This window comes from Notothenia coriiceps, unplaced genomic scaffold (genome assembly GCF_000735185.1).
Source record: "Notothenia coriiceps isolate Sejong01 unplaced genomic scaffold, NC01 NC01_scaffold00037727, whole genome shotgun sequence".
In the NCBI taxonomy this organism is placed as follows: Eukaryota; Metazoa; Chordata; class Actinopteri; order Perciformes; family Nototheniidae; genus Notothenia; species Notothenia coriiceps.
The window spans coordinates 1-14,771 of record NW_011370428.1 but is presented as its reverse complement, the minus strand read 5'-3'; the positions used below and the strand labels follow the sequence as shown (position 1 = coordinate 14,771).

General features: G+C 42.7%; 2 protein-coding genes across 4 annotated transcripts in view; one reads left to right on the top strand and one right to left on the bottom strand.

Annotated features, from left to right (window-relative positions):
* The window catches only part of tmem39a (transmembrane protein 39A), a 15,832-nt gene extending 5,449 nt beyond the window's left edge, over positions 1 to 10,383 (top strand). The window contains exons 2-9 of one of the 3 annotated variants that reach the window (XM_010797316.1): positions 880 to 1,093; positions 1,941 to 2,157; positions 2,745 to 2,828; positions 2,936 to 3,090; positions 4,949 to 5,306; positions 6,858 to 7,045; positions 7,123 to 7,243; positions 7,497 to 10,383. In XM_010797316.1, the coding sequence (XP_010795618.1) occupies positions 981 to 1,093; positions 1,941 to 2,157; positions 2,745 to 2,828; positions 2,936 to 3,090; positions 4,949 to 5,306; positions 6,858 to 7,045; positions 7,123 to 7,243; positions 7,497 to 7,736 (1,476 nt within the window). In that variant the 5' untranslated portion in view covers positions 880 to 980 and the 3' untranslated portion in view covers positions 7,737 to 10,383. Of the gene's footprint in view, positions 1 to 879; positions 1,094 to 1,934; positions 2,158 to 2,744; positions 2,829 to 2,935; positions 3,091 to 4,948; positions 5,307 to 6,857; positions 7,046 to 7,122; positions 7,244 to 7,496 lie in introns of all 3 variants that reach the window. The other 2 variants (XM_010797315.1, XM_010797314.1) reach the window with 2 other exon arrangements.
* Positions 10,384 to 10,432: 49 nt separating this feature from the next.
* Positions 10,433 to 13,875, bottom strand: LOC104967790 (serine protease 23-like). The gene is made up of 2 exons (XM_010797313.1): positions 13,619 to 13,875; positions 10,433 to 12,561 (listed from the first exon to the last, which is right to left on the bottom strand). Exons 1-2 carry the CDS (start codon positions 13,642 to 13,644, stop codon positions 11,382 to 11,384), a joined length of 1,206 nt encoding a protein of 401 aa, XP_010795615.1. The 5' UTR covers positions 13,645 to 13,875; the 3' UTR covers positions 10,433 to 11,381.
* Positions 13,876 to 14,771: the final 896 nt, after the last annotated feature.

Here is a 14,771-nt window from a genome sequence, read left to right as displayed (position 1 = left end):
CGTTATCGTCACGGGAGAAGGACACACACAGCCTGCCCAGGTGGACGCGCGCGAACGCGACAACGAACGTAGCGTGCGCATTCTAAAAATAGCTCACAGATGGTGAGCAGGTACCGTGGTTTTGAACTACAGTATTGAGATGTGAGTTGGTTTATTCAGTAAATTAGCTCAGGATATTTGGATGTTCTGTCTACACCTGTTGATGTGAGGCTAATGCAGGACTTGCTAGCTTGATGCTACCGGCATTTAGCGGCAGTGACTCAACAAATTGCCTCTAAAAATGTATCGTCAGCAATGTATGACAAGCAGACGGCTTGTTTAATGTTAGACTCACACCAATAGCTCAATATGATCATAACACGATTGCTTTCATATCAGAGATCAGATGAGATGGAGCGGCCTAATACAGTACAGTGTAACACTGTACTTTATTACTTTTTAATGTACAAATACTTTGTTACTGTACGATATCAATAACAATAATCCACAGCTCCTCTCTGCTTCAGAGGATTAAAAAAATGTGCGTGCCCCGAAATTTTTTTTCCAGCAGCACCCTGCAAAGGCAGTAAACCTAGGGGAAACACTGAGGGAGAACATAACATTTAACATATTATAAGTAAATAAGTAATTGACAAACTGCAGCATCTGCACAGTGCTCCAATTATCCTTCCACTCATTAATTTCACAACTGCTCAATTTGTGTGTGAAGTAAACACCACGGGACGGGTCTATACTCAAATTATATTTAATTTGTCTCCGGGGTGCTCTCCTATAAATGTTGATTAGGCCTCAGGTTTGTTGGTTTTACGTCTCTGCGTGACTTGCATTTTTTTAATAATCTGTTGACTTCTGTTGACAGTTTTGTATTTCCCCCCGCAGTGGCCTGACTGTACATGGTGGCTCGTTGAGGAGAAGCGGAGGAGTGCCAGCGGCTGTTGGTTGGTGGGCGGCGTCCGTGGTTGCCAAGGTAACTGGCGACCATGCCAGGAGGTCGCAGGGGTCCCAGCAGACAGCAGCTAAGTCGCTCTGCTCTGCCGTCCCTGCAGACTCTGGTCGGAGGCAACATCAGCAATGGGACAGGCATCAGGAACAGGTGAGCACACTCTGTTTTTATCAGACGTTATGCTGAATGGAAACTTAAAAACAAATCTGGAAAGAAAACCCCATTTCACTTTAGGTCTTACCCAGTAAGGCTTTAATGCTCTTTTTTATTGTCCACTTAGATGGAATGTTTAAAGAACTTTATCAGACATTAGCTAGCCGTATTATCATTTAAAATTATTTTTGACTTACTTGTCATTATTACAGGAGATTAACAGTAACTCCATTAAATTGAACACAACTAAGTGTTATCAGCAATACTTACAAATGGATTCAAACAGTCTCTGACTTGAGCCGTCAGTGGCCAATCAAAGGCTCTCCTGAAAACGATGCGCTTGCTGCTGCTGAGCCTTTAGTATTTAAAGAGCTCCACCCCAGCATCCACCTGCAGGCTCTGATCCACTTCCGCTAAATTGTTAATGTCATTCCCCTAGGTCTAGAATATCAGAGCCTGGATATCAAACATCAGCTAAACATATTCTTTAATCATGTAGTCATCTCTTCCACGTCATTTATATTCCGTTTTACAGAATTACCGTTATTTATAGATTAAGGTCACTAAAATGTTGGGACATTGTTTGGAATTAAAACAAAATAATTTAAGAATGACAAAGAGATAATTTACGTAAAGATGAGTTGTCCATCAAAATAGTTGCAAATGGATTTCTCTGAAAAAATATTAGATGTAATCCATGTAAAACTGGCATAAGAATAGAGATGAACTTCAAGCCTGAGTCAAGGTTTGAGAATTGGGTGTGATGTGACACAAACATTGTTCTGCACCACACTTTTTTGTCTACAAGTGTATTTTAGGTGTGGTTGTGTTCCCTCAGGAGCAGTAACGTGGTGGGTCAGTCTGCGCCCCCTATCTCGGCCCTCATTATTCCGGAGCCGGTGCGTCACTCGAGGATCCCCGAGCTGCCGTTGGACAGCAGCCTGCTGTTTGAGTTCCTGCTCTTCCTGTATCTGCTGGTGGCCTTGTTTGTCCAGTACATAAACATCTACAGGACGGTGTGGTGGTACCCGTACAGCCACCCTGCTGCCTCTACCTCGCTCGTAAGAACACACTGGCCAATCAAAGTCATGCTTTTTTCTTTCTTAACTTTGAAAATGTAAAAACAAATCTACATTTTTCACACGTATCTTAAGCGGGAACACTTTACATCCAAAGACCGGGCTAATCTTTTTTGTTGAAACCATGTACCATGAATATTAAAAAGATGTACACACACCAGCTTGATTTGTTATTGCTTTTCTATTTATTTATTTTTTACTTTTAAGTGACTTCTTTGCTATTGTTTTCTTTATTTTTTTTTCTGTTTATTAGAAATATTCCAACTTTATTTTCTTTAACCAAACAAACTCATTTTTGAATGTGAGCAGGGAACATCTGTGTTAAAAAGAGTTGGAATCAACCTTCCCTCTTTTTTTTTTTTAAATAAGTAAAACATTAACAGTTTGGCAGTAATGACTTCTCTGAATTGGAAAACCAATACAGTTGTTTAGCCACTGCACACAGTTCATAAAATATTAACAGTATATTGTCGTGTTCAGGTCTAATTTAATATGTACAATTTAACAAACAAAAAAAATTTCTCCATGGAAAAATAATGATTGCTTCTTTCTCCTCTATGTTTGAACAGAATTTCCATCTGATGGACTACCACCTGGCTATCTTCATTACAGTCATGTTGGCCAGGAGGCTTGTGTGGACTATCGTTTCAGAGGTAAACACACAACATACAATAAGCAGCAACGTTAAATACACATAACCTCTGTGGGAATCAAACCCCCCGGCTGTCTCTCTGGTAACCTGTGGTGGCGTCCTGTGCAGGTGTCTCAGAGCAGCGGCGGATCCCTTCTCCGCTACGTGGTTCTGATCGCAGCGCGGCTCAGCCTGCTGACGCTCTGCGGCTGGGTGCTCTGCTGGACGCTGGTCAACCTCTGCAAGAACCACTCTGTGCTCAACCTCCTCTTCCTGGGATACCCGTGAGTCTTTGCTACCCCCTACCATACCCTCTAAAGCAGTGGTTCTCAACTGGTGGGTCGCGACCCAAAAGTGGGTCGCGGACCCGTTTCGAGTGGGTCGCAGATGTGTGAGTGAAGAAGAACAAATATTTCCTTTTTTTTGGGGGGGGGGGAAGGTCAAACTTTTATTTTGAAGCCCGATTTTCTAACGCTGTGCATGCAGTGGTTTTGAAAACTTTTGATAACTTCTGTCACGTAGTGATCATCTTCTCAATAAAAAATGTTTGCTGATGTTTTTCCGACTCTACTGGCCAATCAGAATCAAGATTGTTGCCGGAAGTCCCCACGGAGAATAACTTTGCGGTAGAACTATTCTTTATAGTATACTGAGTGGAGCAGCAAGCTGTAAGAACAAAGTGAAAAAGAAACAATGGCATAAAATATTATTAATATGTCGGGTAGCAATAGATTTATTTATTTTCTTCTCAGTGTACCAGAATGGGTAGTTTATATGTTAGTATTTCTAAAAATCTCCTGGGGGAGAATCCCCCCAGACCCCCTTCTGGGGTTGGGTTTTCAGTGTGCCTCTTTTAGCTGATGGATGATCAGAAATCATTTCAAAGTGATTAACCTATGGATTAACCTTCAGCAGGGTTTTTATCGTCTGTGAAGGGATATAAGGGATATATGCACTATACTTCACTTTAATTAATATTGTATGCTGAAAAGAGTATATATTACTGCACGATTTTTTGTTGAATAGATTTGAGTGGTTCAAAATTTCGGGTCGCGATCTATTGACTCAGGAAAAAGTGGGTCCCGAGGCCTGACCAGTTGAGAACCACTGCAGTCTAAAGGCCAGGAAATGCATGTATAAGTTGTGATCTGACCACGTCTCAAGGCAGAAGAACCTGTAAATACCTGTTCTGAAAGGCTTTAAGTGGATCAAAAGGCCTGCCATCATAAAGAGATAAACAGCAATGCATGACATAAATGGGCAGAACATGGCACTCTCACTTTCTCTACTCAAAGTCATTCATGGTGTTGAAAGAGTTGAATAGATTTTGATGGAGAACTTTGAACTATGCTTGTTTTTGTTGCACTGCTGTTGATGGATTCAGACACTGATTCTGCTCTACATAAACAAGATCAAAAGCAGTGGCAGGTTTCAAATGTTCATGATGTAAAGGGACAACAATACCCCAGCTGGTATATTGACACTTACATGATTAGCAACGTTGTGGGTTATTTTAATTGATGTTGTCTGTGGCATCAAACTCTAAAGGAAATGACTCAACCCAATATTTTATTTATTTTTGTTTCAATGCTGTGTATGTATCATAGACGGCATGGAGTGCATCTGATACAAAACTTAACAAACCATGACGTTGCTGTTGTGGTGCAGAAGTGAAAGGAAAAAAACCTTCATTTATCAGCATAAAATAAATCCCCAGATAAATCTAAAAATATGTTTCCTTTCGCCACCACACATTAGATGTTCAGTACAAATAGCCATTAATCAGTTGATTCACAGTGAGCTTGTTGCTACTTTGTCCTTTTTGTATGTCTGCACTAATGGATCTCGTGGACCCAACCTCTCTTAATGTCTGATTTTACATTATATTAAAAGTACAGTTTTGCAAATCATATCTCTTTAGTGACCTGAAAATGGCAAATTAAATACAAAAGAAAATGTGTAGAATAAAATAAAAACGAAAAATTACATAGGGGTTGTTTGAAATGACAAATAACACACCTGGACCTACTTAAACACTCACACATACATAAACTTCATTTTCATCCTGCTGTCAGTTCAAAAGACTAAAACTCGCTGCTCTTCTTTTGTCCTTGTTGGCTCACCGCCCTCCTTCCATTCCAGATTTGGTGTGTACGTCCCTCTTTGCTGTTTCCATCAGGAGGGAGGGAAAAGCCAAACGGCACCAGCTGACAGCGATTACCCCGCAGACCACCAGCAGACAGAGCTCACAGAGACGCCGTTCTTTCGACCACGTGACTTCCTCTTCCTGTTGCGAGAGAACCTCAGAGAGCAGTTTTCCAGTCCCCCGCACATGCCTACACACACCTGCCCCCCACACACACACTTGCACACGCCGGAGTTAATTCGAGCAGAGGTGGAGGAGCTAAAGAGCGACTTCAACCGTAGAATCAAGGAAGTGCTCTTCAACTCGCTGTTCAGTGCTTACTACGTAGCCTTCCTGCCTCTCTGCTTTGTTAAGGTTGGTATCTGTCTTTTTTGTTTTTATTTTATTGAGAATATCAGCGTTAAAGTGCCAATTATTTCTGTATCCCATCACATCATGACCCTACATCAGGAGTGTCCAAACTTTTTTCACAGAGGGCCACACACAGAAAAATATACGAAGGGCTGGGCCACTCACTAGAGGTATATTGCCTCATAAGTTCAGTTATAAGTTAGCAAAATCAATCAAATGTAGGTACATGATGCTTGTGTGTAGTGTTGGCAGCTCATCCCTTAAAACAGAANGGTTATGTAGAGGTCAGAGGGTCAGATTTACCGTTTTGTGTCTTCAGGTCCCGTACGGAGAGAAGAGACGACCAAGCAGGTGTTCATCCAGAGAGTCGTACTGACACCGATAAACTCTACGCTCAGGCTGTCTCCAACCGGGAAGAGGTTGTGTCGATCTTTACTAAAGATCAGCAGGAACATATCTTCGGTCCGTGATCAGAGTTTTAATCTTTTTGGTTTTTGCACTTATTGTAAGTCACTTTGGATAAAAGCGACATGGTGATGTGATTGGGATGTGTGTGTGTGTGTGTGTGTGTGTGTGTGTGTGTGTGTGTGTGTGTGTGTGTGTGTGTGGTGTGTCGTGTGTGTGTGTGTGTGTGGTGTGTGTGGTGTGTGTGTGTGTGTGTTGTGTGTGTGTGTGTTGTGTGGTGTGTGTGTGTGTTGTGTTGTGTGTGTGTGTGTGTGTGTGTGGTGTGTGTGTGTGTGTGTCCTCAGGGTGGTGGGTGAGGTGCGTTCGTGGCCGGCACCTCCATCACTGGCCTTCAACGGTGCACGAGTGCGAGGGTTCGAGTCGCATCGGATCGGGCCGCGGCGCTACTGTTCAGTCCCTGGCTGGCAAACGGCAGCACTCCAGCATGTCGGACCTGACACACCGCCATGGAGAATCGCCTGGGAAAGGGCGCACACCCCGATGGTGAGGACAGACTCCACTGGCCTACGCTACTTCTACCTATATCATCCTGACAGCCTCTCACAAGCCAAGTTAGCAAGCTAGCAAAATCAATCACGCACTCGCTAGGTAATGAAGTTTGAGAGTGTCGGCAACCCCCCCCCCCCCGCCTCCTCTTACAACCCTCCCCCTCAACCCCACCAAAAGAAAAGCTCAGAGTGATAATAATAAGGAGCAATATGAAGGGTCGATCTAAAGCTTGTTATGGAAATAAGTCATTGGGCTTTTTTCTTATCAACTAACATTTATTAGAAAATGTTTCCAACTTTAATTGACTGAATTTATTTGAAAAGTGGTCTTAACACATGAATACTTAATGCATCACTTTTTACTTTTTTTTGGTTTAATATATGTATACATTTATATTTAAGAATATAAGACAAGCACAAGTTTCATTTGTGGGCCATACTCCATTATACTTGTTGAATTTGCTGAGGGCCGATTCAAAAATGGTCAGCGGGCCGCATTTGGCCCCCGGGCCGTAGTTTGGACACCCCTGCCCTACATTTGACCCGGTTTCTTGCTGTAAAATAGTAAATATACAGTTCCTTTTCCCATTAACTCCAACAGAGCACGCAGTACTATGACATGCGCTGGTCCTGTGAGCATCTGATCATGGTGTGGATCAATGCGTTTGTGATGCTGATGAGTCAGTTGCTGCCGCCCAGCTACTGCGACCTGCTGCATCGCTCGGCCGCTCACCTGGGCCGCTGGCAGAAACTGGAGCACGGCTCGTACAGCAACGCTCCTCAGCATGTGTGAGTGGAGAATCGTAAACACAGACTTTCAAATTGACTGTCAATGGTGCATGGATAACTTTTGATATATTTTGCAGGTGGTCAGAAAGCACCATTTGGCCTCAGGGGGTGTTAGTACGACACAGTCGATCGCTGTATAAGGCAGTTGGACCCTATAATGTTGCTCTGCCCTCTGATGTTTCCCATGCAAGGTTTTATGTGAGTATCTGTTCTTTTTATTATAATGACGGATGGATTAACCTGTAAAATATCAAATTAGAAGAGAAGTACACTTGCGGTACTATACAAAAGTATTACACAGCGGAAGAATCAGTTTCCTTCTACCTCTGAAAGCATATTCTATATTGCATATTGCATTAAAGAAAGATGGTTCACACCCTGCATATTAAGTGCTTTGACCTTTCTGTATGCATTTATTTATCTTATCTCTTCCTGTCTTTTGGTCTTCCAGTTCCTGTTCCACAAGCCCTTGCGGATCCTGAACCTGCTGATCTGGATCGAGTCCAGTGTGGTTTTGTACCAGTTATACTCTCTGCTGCGCTCCGAGCGCTGGAACCACACTTTGTCTCTGGGCCTTATTCTCTTCTGCAACTACTATGTCCTTTTTAAACTGCTGCGAGATCGCATCGTGCTGGGCAAAGCCTACTCCTACCCTGTGTCCTCTAACAGTTTGGGGCTCAAGGTGCAGTGATCCTCCGCACAGCGAGACCTCACCCACGTATTCTTGTTGTGGAGGCGAGACGGGTGGGGGTCTGGAAAAAGACCGGAGGGTTGATCCGCACTCACGCTTGGAGGATGAGGGACTGACTGTGAACTCGTAACCATGTTTTGATACGGTTCTATTTGTAATGCAATGTTTATATACCTATTTAAAAGAATATTTTTATTTTGTATACTATTTCGAGTTACGCCGGGCATTACCACGCTGATGACATTAGCATGTTGTGTTATGTTGTTGCTAGGCGACAGGGAAGTCAGGGAATGCCAGGAGGTGACTTTCACCAAAGATATTTTAAGTGCAGGTGGCCAATCACAGAGCAAGCCTGGCCTCTGACAGTCAGTCGAACAGACGAGCCACTCAGAGCAGTGGAAGATCCTGACTCATATCTGTCCATCAAGTGTGAGGCAACAGCACAGTTAGCGCAAAAAGGCAGAAATGTATTAAATGTCTAGCCTGGTTAAACCGATAGTAACAGAATCTGCCTTCCAGCACCTCTAAAACTCACTCATCAGCACGTATGTCTCCTTTGTTTAATAAGAACAAATATTTAAGCGTAAAAACAACAGCGCCAGACTATTTATTGGCAACCACAGACATTTGTCTTGTCATTTTCACACATTTGAATGAATTAAACAAAGGAAATGTAATTTGTTTAATAGTTTGTAACCTTTAGACAGAGCCAGTCTTGCTGTTTCCCACCGTTTCCAGTCTCTGTGCTAAGCTAAGCTAACCTGCTGAATCAAAGTGTGGCTCCAAACAGCCTCAGTGTGGATTTGAACCACCAAGTAGAATAAAACGTTGGTACAACCTTCAGATGAGTCTATAGGGAAAACACCTTAGGTACTCTGATCCACTTCCTCTGCAGAGATGGCGGTATTATTCCTCAATCACATTAGGTACTTTGTTTTTCACTCTCAGTATCTGCTTCTTTCATTTCATTGGCTATCTGGAGGGCAGTTACAGCACCAGTCTTTACAAACGTACACCCGAGTGTCAACCTGTGTGTGGGGGTGGAAATACTATTGGCATCTGTAAATGAAAAGCACACCCACATATCATTTCAGAAAACAGCTTAACCCTGACTGTTTTTTCTTGTCATATAGCCCTGCCTGCTCTGGTTGTTCCTTAAGAAGTGTTAACTTTGCATGGCTGCTGCTGTACCCAGAAGAGGATTAAAGTCAACTTGCTGATGCCTGATTACCCTTTTGACATGCTGAAAAGTTCTCAATGACACATGTGTTAAAGGTGATCCAGTCAATGTTTTCGATGTGTTGCCTCAATGCTTAAACCATAATGGTATTAGGACCATATCGCAATAGGGTTTTTGTGGATTGGATGTAGATAAAGGAACAAATGTGGCTAATAATAAAGATTTCTGTTGGTACGTCCTAGGACCTAACACTTCTCACTGCAAATATATCATATTATCATTGTGCTCTCAAGGATTTGACAGCAGAGGGTGTTCTTATAGTGACCTTTCCATGGGTGATGAAGAGAGACTATGCGTCATGTCATTACCAGTTTATGTATTCTCAGTTACCGGTATGGTGTTTGAAACAGGTTATTGCATGCTGTTGCCTTTTCTGTTAAGTCACATTTGGCGAACATCCTTTTACTCCAAAGTATGTTTCTCTTTATGAGCCTCCTCTCATTCACCGTCTCTAACTCAGTCAAAAACTAAAAGCAGTAGGCTGTTCAGTATTCAGATAGAAATCAACAGAAAAAAGTTTTTTTCCTATCCTGAGGTTCAAATCTAAGTAGAAAATCAAAAGCTCAATGTTTCCTGTGAGGTCGTGAATCTCACATTGACTGTTTCAGTCGAGTTTCATGTTGAGTGTAAATGAGAGGGAGGAAACTACTTTTGAGATGAACCAGTGTGTACTTGTCTGGATCACCGGTGCTGCTCTGTGTCTCTATGAATTTGAAAATGTCTTTTTCTTATACACAAATGCCATACATGTGCCCATTACTATGCTTATTCTGCACATCCAGCCCTTAAATCCTCTCCTCTGTGTTTCTGCTTTATTTTGCGGTCATTTTCCACTTGAATGTAGCAAATGTTTCTTGAATTGGCAGGTATTAAGGATAGTAGCACCACCCTCCGATTGAGCACCATCACATCAATTTCAGTTTTTTAATGGGTGTACTTATATCACCCTTATCTCAGTAACACAGAGGTTCTTGAATGTTATGTCTTTGCTCAAGTTTGACACATTCTTTGTTTTTTAAGAAACCCATAACACCACAACTGAAGAAGAGGAACAAGATTTGGAAAGATTTTAGGTCCTATAAGAGCTTGACCACATTGCCCCAAAGTGTATTTGGCGTTTCTTCAGCTTATAAGAAACTTGAAAACAGGTTTTTATTAAAACTGAAGCTGATGATCTTTTTTTCGGCTACGGCTATGAAAGTTGTCAAATTTGCAGTTAGTTTCCCATGTGCCATATCCCCGGATTTAGTTTCAATCTCCTGGTTGAACCTGTTGTTGAATGTGTTGCTGCTGGAGAAGTCATTGGAGCTGGTCCTCATATTTCGGCTTTTTACTCTGTCTAGTTTCCCCACATGAATTCCGAAAATGCCTTTTGACATCCAAAATAAAACAAATGTTTAAAAGTAATCGTGTTGTATGAGGGACATGTTGCCTGCTGGAAAAGAAACACATTTGAAACAGTTGCTCATTTCAGAGCATATATTTCATTCCGTTCAGTTTCTGAGACATAACATTTGCAGTTTCACACGTTTTAAAGTAGGAAGCAAAAAGTGCTTATGTAGGCCTTGGCTAAGTCTGCATGATGATGGACGTCTACAATGTTTTATGTTTGCCACCAGAGGGAGCTAAGCATTAATGTATAAAGCTCAACAAAATGGGCTTCATAAAAACAAGTAATCTGCAGTCATCTAAAATATTTTTCTGTGTAACAAGTTAAATATACCTCCAAAACACAGTTTGTGTAGCTGACAGAGCACTCTATGTAGATAGATTTGTCCACTGAGAGAAGACACATCTTTAAAAGAGAAACTGCAGGCACCTTTGGTTGCTGATTTGTACATTCATCCACGAAAATCCTACTATTCAGTAGAGAAACTTCAAGAGTTTAAACAGTGCAATCTTTAGTATAAGCACACTAAAAGGCTAGAATACATAGTGAAATAGTTTTCCCAGTCCTGCTCCTTGTGATCTGATGACCTGTTTTATATCAGTCCATGCATGTTCCAGATATGAGTGTCTTCCAGATGAAATTATCAACAAGAAAATTGTTCCAGGAAACGGATAAGTGTGCCTCTGTTCTGCAAAACCACATGACTTACACTTTTTCAAGTTAATTCACATGTAAAACGTTGTCATATTTGAGAAATGGGAGAGAAGATACAAAACTAAGTATTTTGGAAATGAATCTGTCCTGTTTACTATGTTTAGTGTCACTACTGGATTTGGGTCTGTATTTACATTACTGATATTGCCATATGTGATCAGGGGAAACTAAATGTTGATGTTTATTTTGATTTTATGTCAGTGTTACTAGTGGTGGGTTGAACACTGTAGTTGTTTCAGCCCCCAATGATCCAGTAGGATGTATGAGGATATAGTGGCCTACGGTTTTGTTGCTACACCCCTTACCCTTCTCGGCAGTCCACAAAGTTTCCCTTTATCCAGTAGCAGATCTGAGCGTATTTGAGAGGTGTGATTCTCACTGCAACATTAAATTCCTGAGACGCCCCTTGTCGCTCGACCCACTGATGCCCAGAAAACACACCTATCACCTTCCTCTCCCAGCGCCGGCGCCGCCCATCCCACATCCGGGCGTAGACCCCTGACCCGCTGGCCCCGGGCTGAGCATCACAGTGCTGGTACAGCAGGTCGGACGTCTCCTCGCCGGCCCGGCAGAACCGATACACAAGCTTGCCTGAACGGTCATTGTCAAACCCTGAGAAATGGACTCGTCGACCGGGCAGCCTCAGAGCGGGGGGGCTGACTCCTAACTTCATGTGGCGGCGTTTGTGGGGTTTCTTGAGCTCAAGCAAAGCGTAGTCATAGTCCATTCCTATGTCATTGGCATTCCCTTTAATCCATCCTTTAGGCACATGTGTGCGCTTCGCTCTGATCCACTGGAACTTCATTTTGTCGTTTGTTGGTGGGGCGTAAGGAACGTGGCCACCTTCAACATGGTTGGTGAAGTTGGAGGAAAGGTCAAAGGAGTGTACGGCCTGTGTGTCTCGATGCTTCGTTTTTAGAAACCCAACCCGGAGCTTCTGGGCTCCTTTCACATAGTTTTTACCATCATGAACACAATGAGCAGCTGTGAGAACGTGACGGTCGCCAACCAATGTACCAGAACACCCAGTGGACAGCTTGACGGCCACTGAGAATGGATATTTCAGCAAGTGGTTCTGCCCAGAAATGCTAAAACGCCCATCATGGCCAAAGATCTGTCGCTTCCTCCTGACATGTGACCGCTGGGCCTTCCCAGAAGACCCAGAGGAATAGGCCGGACTCGTGTTGGGGTCGTAGCCATAGATCGCAACAGCTGTCTCAGTAAGCTGCCCATCCGAGTTGAGTGTCTCATAGGCCAGAAGACGTCGTAGGTCCCAGTAGCTTGGACGAGGAGCCTTCTTATGGCATTCTGGGTCACAGGGGGAGCTGACGTCCAAGCGGGCCGGAGACAGGAAGTGAGGAGCTGATCGAGCCTCCGTCTGCTGTGCGAGGACCACAGGAACACGCTGGGGAACCCACTGGGGGCGGGAGGAAGAGGAAAAAACAGGGGGAAGGAAGAGGAGAAATAGAATGGAGGAAAACCTGTGGATGGACAGAAGGACAGATCAGGAAAACTAACTGAAGACCCATTCCTGTCAGACTCGAACATTTCTGCAGAACTCAAGAGGCTCTGTTGAATGTGATTGGATGTCCTTGCCACTCTTGCTGTCTGCATGAAGAGAAATTCCCACTCCTAAAGTCAGCGTCATGAATTCACAACTACAACTATGGGAATTGAGGAGGAGGATTTCAACTTGAGGATTTTTTTTTCTGCCCTGGAATTTGGAAGCTGTAAACTTCCACTGTTGTAATGCTGCAAAAATGAAGAATAGGGCAAAGATCAGGCCACTATACTCTGATGGAAAATTCCTTAAGTGGTATGGGAATTGGACCTTAAACCTTCAAAAGTAGCTAAATAACATTTTTTTCTCTACTGACTGTAGTCTCTATTTGTGGGTTCAGGGTTACACAAGACATATAAGTAACACCTGTCTAGCATGACATAGTTGCATCTTGCAAGTCATTCACACATTGAGTAACTGAATTAATCAAAATGTAAGGTAAGGTAAGGTACGTTTATTTATATAGCACATTTCAGACGCAGAGGCAATTCAAAGTGCTTTACATGATTATTAACACATGATAATAGAACAGAGAGGAACACAATAAATAAACATAATGGAATAACAGTTTCATAAAAACAATGCATTAATGAGATATAAAATAGTTTAAAAACGACATTGTAAATACGGTTAGTGCTAAAACAAGTTAAAAGGCTTCTGGGTAAGCAGCTGTAAAAAGTAGTGTTTTTAGCCTCGACTTAAAAGAACTCAGCGTTGGTGAAGACCTCAGGTTTTCTGGAAGTTTATTCCATTTGTGGGGAGCATAAAAACTCAAAGCAGCTTCGGCGTGTTTGGCATGTACATTATTTGTAGGGGGGGCATCTGTAAACTATAAATCGCTTATTTTGCCACTGCATCAATTACATTTTAACAGTACAGTTAACATTTAACACCGCAGTTAACTGCTTAGGAACTTCTCTAAATTGACTTGTAAAGTTTTTCCGAGCATAGACAAACCGCACATAAAGGTGACTTACCGGGGGAGCGCAGCCCGGGATCGCATGGTTTTTAGCTTCTGCAGGTGAGCCGGTTTATGAACACGGAGGGGAAAACCCGCCTCAAACCAAAACAGGCAGATCCCGCGATGGGGGTTTATCTGGTGAACACTCCTGCTACAAAGGACAGAGGCTTCTCGGCGCTCGTCTCAGGAACTGACGACTTGAGTCGATGAAGAGTTGGATCATTGTGTGCTGCTGGAGGAGGCGGTCTGCTGTCTGCCACACTGTCACATCTGCAGGCGAGATACACACAATGAGTGAATGAGCATATGCATATCCGACCCCGACATGGTCATGTGACGCATCATATCGATGCTGCTGGTTAACAATTTACTGCTTTAAATCCCTTATCGCTTCACTTCAACAGAAAGCGGAAGTTAATAGGAAATCTGTTTTGTCTTTAGTTGAATATAATGCATAGTTTTGAATATTTTCGTTGCACTTTGGCTATTACAAACATTCAATTAAGGCTGCATTTATCAATAACTCATTTGTTATGCGTATTACATTATCGATGAATTAAAACTTGTGGGTTGCCATGTTGTAAAACAGGCTAGATTCAAGGGTTTACCAGGCTACTTTCTAAGATAGCTGTCTGCACTGATATGCATGAATAGCCTACCTCACAGACCCTTTATTATTAGGAATTTCTATCAGTAATATTTGTAAGTTTGCCAGTTATGCTTGGTTTTTAACACAGATATACAGGAACCTCGTAATACTTTTATTCATTGAATCTTTTAAACACCTACTAAACCTATTAAACAAACTCTGGGGGGCTGTTCAAAGTTTACAGCTTGTGATGTTTTGTTATCGAAGGGCCAAAACAGCTGGTAGGAGGCTGGTGCTGCCTGGGCAAAACTGAAGCTGATGAGAGGATGAGAGGAAAGTATAGTGTCCAGCAGTATGTGCGAGTGAGTGAGTGTGTGTGTGTGTGTGTGTGTGTGTGTGTGTGTGTGTGTGTGTGTGTGTGTGTGTGTGTGTGTGTGTGTGTGTGTGTGTGTGTGTGTGTGTGTGTGTGTGTGTGTAGAGTAGAGGAGTCCGCCAATTCTACTGTTTTCAACCTTTACTAAAAACTAGATGTACGTCTGCTTGGACAAACACTTTGGGTTTTTGGTGTCAGTCTCCAGAA

Excerpts from the sequence above, each read along its gene's own strand:
- LOC104967790 (XM_010797313.1), bottom strand. The coding sequence starts at position 13,644 with ATGCGATCCCGGGCTGCGCTCCCCCG. Across the intron at positions 12,562-13,618 it reads TCCCGGGCTGCGCTCCCCCG|GTTTTCCTCCATTCTATTTC; the intron begins GTAAGTCACCTT and ends GTCCATCCACAG.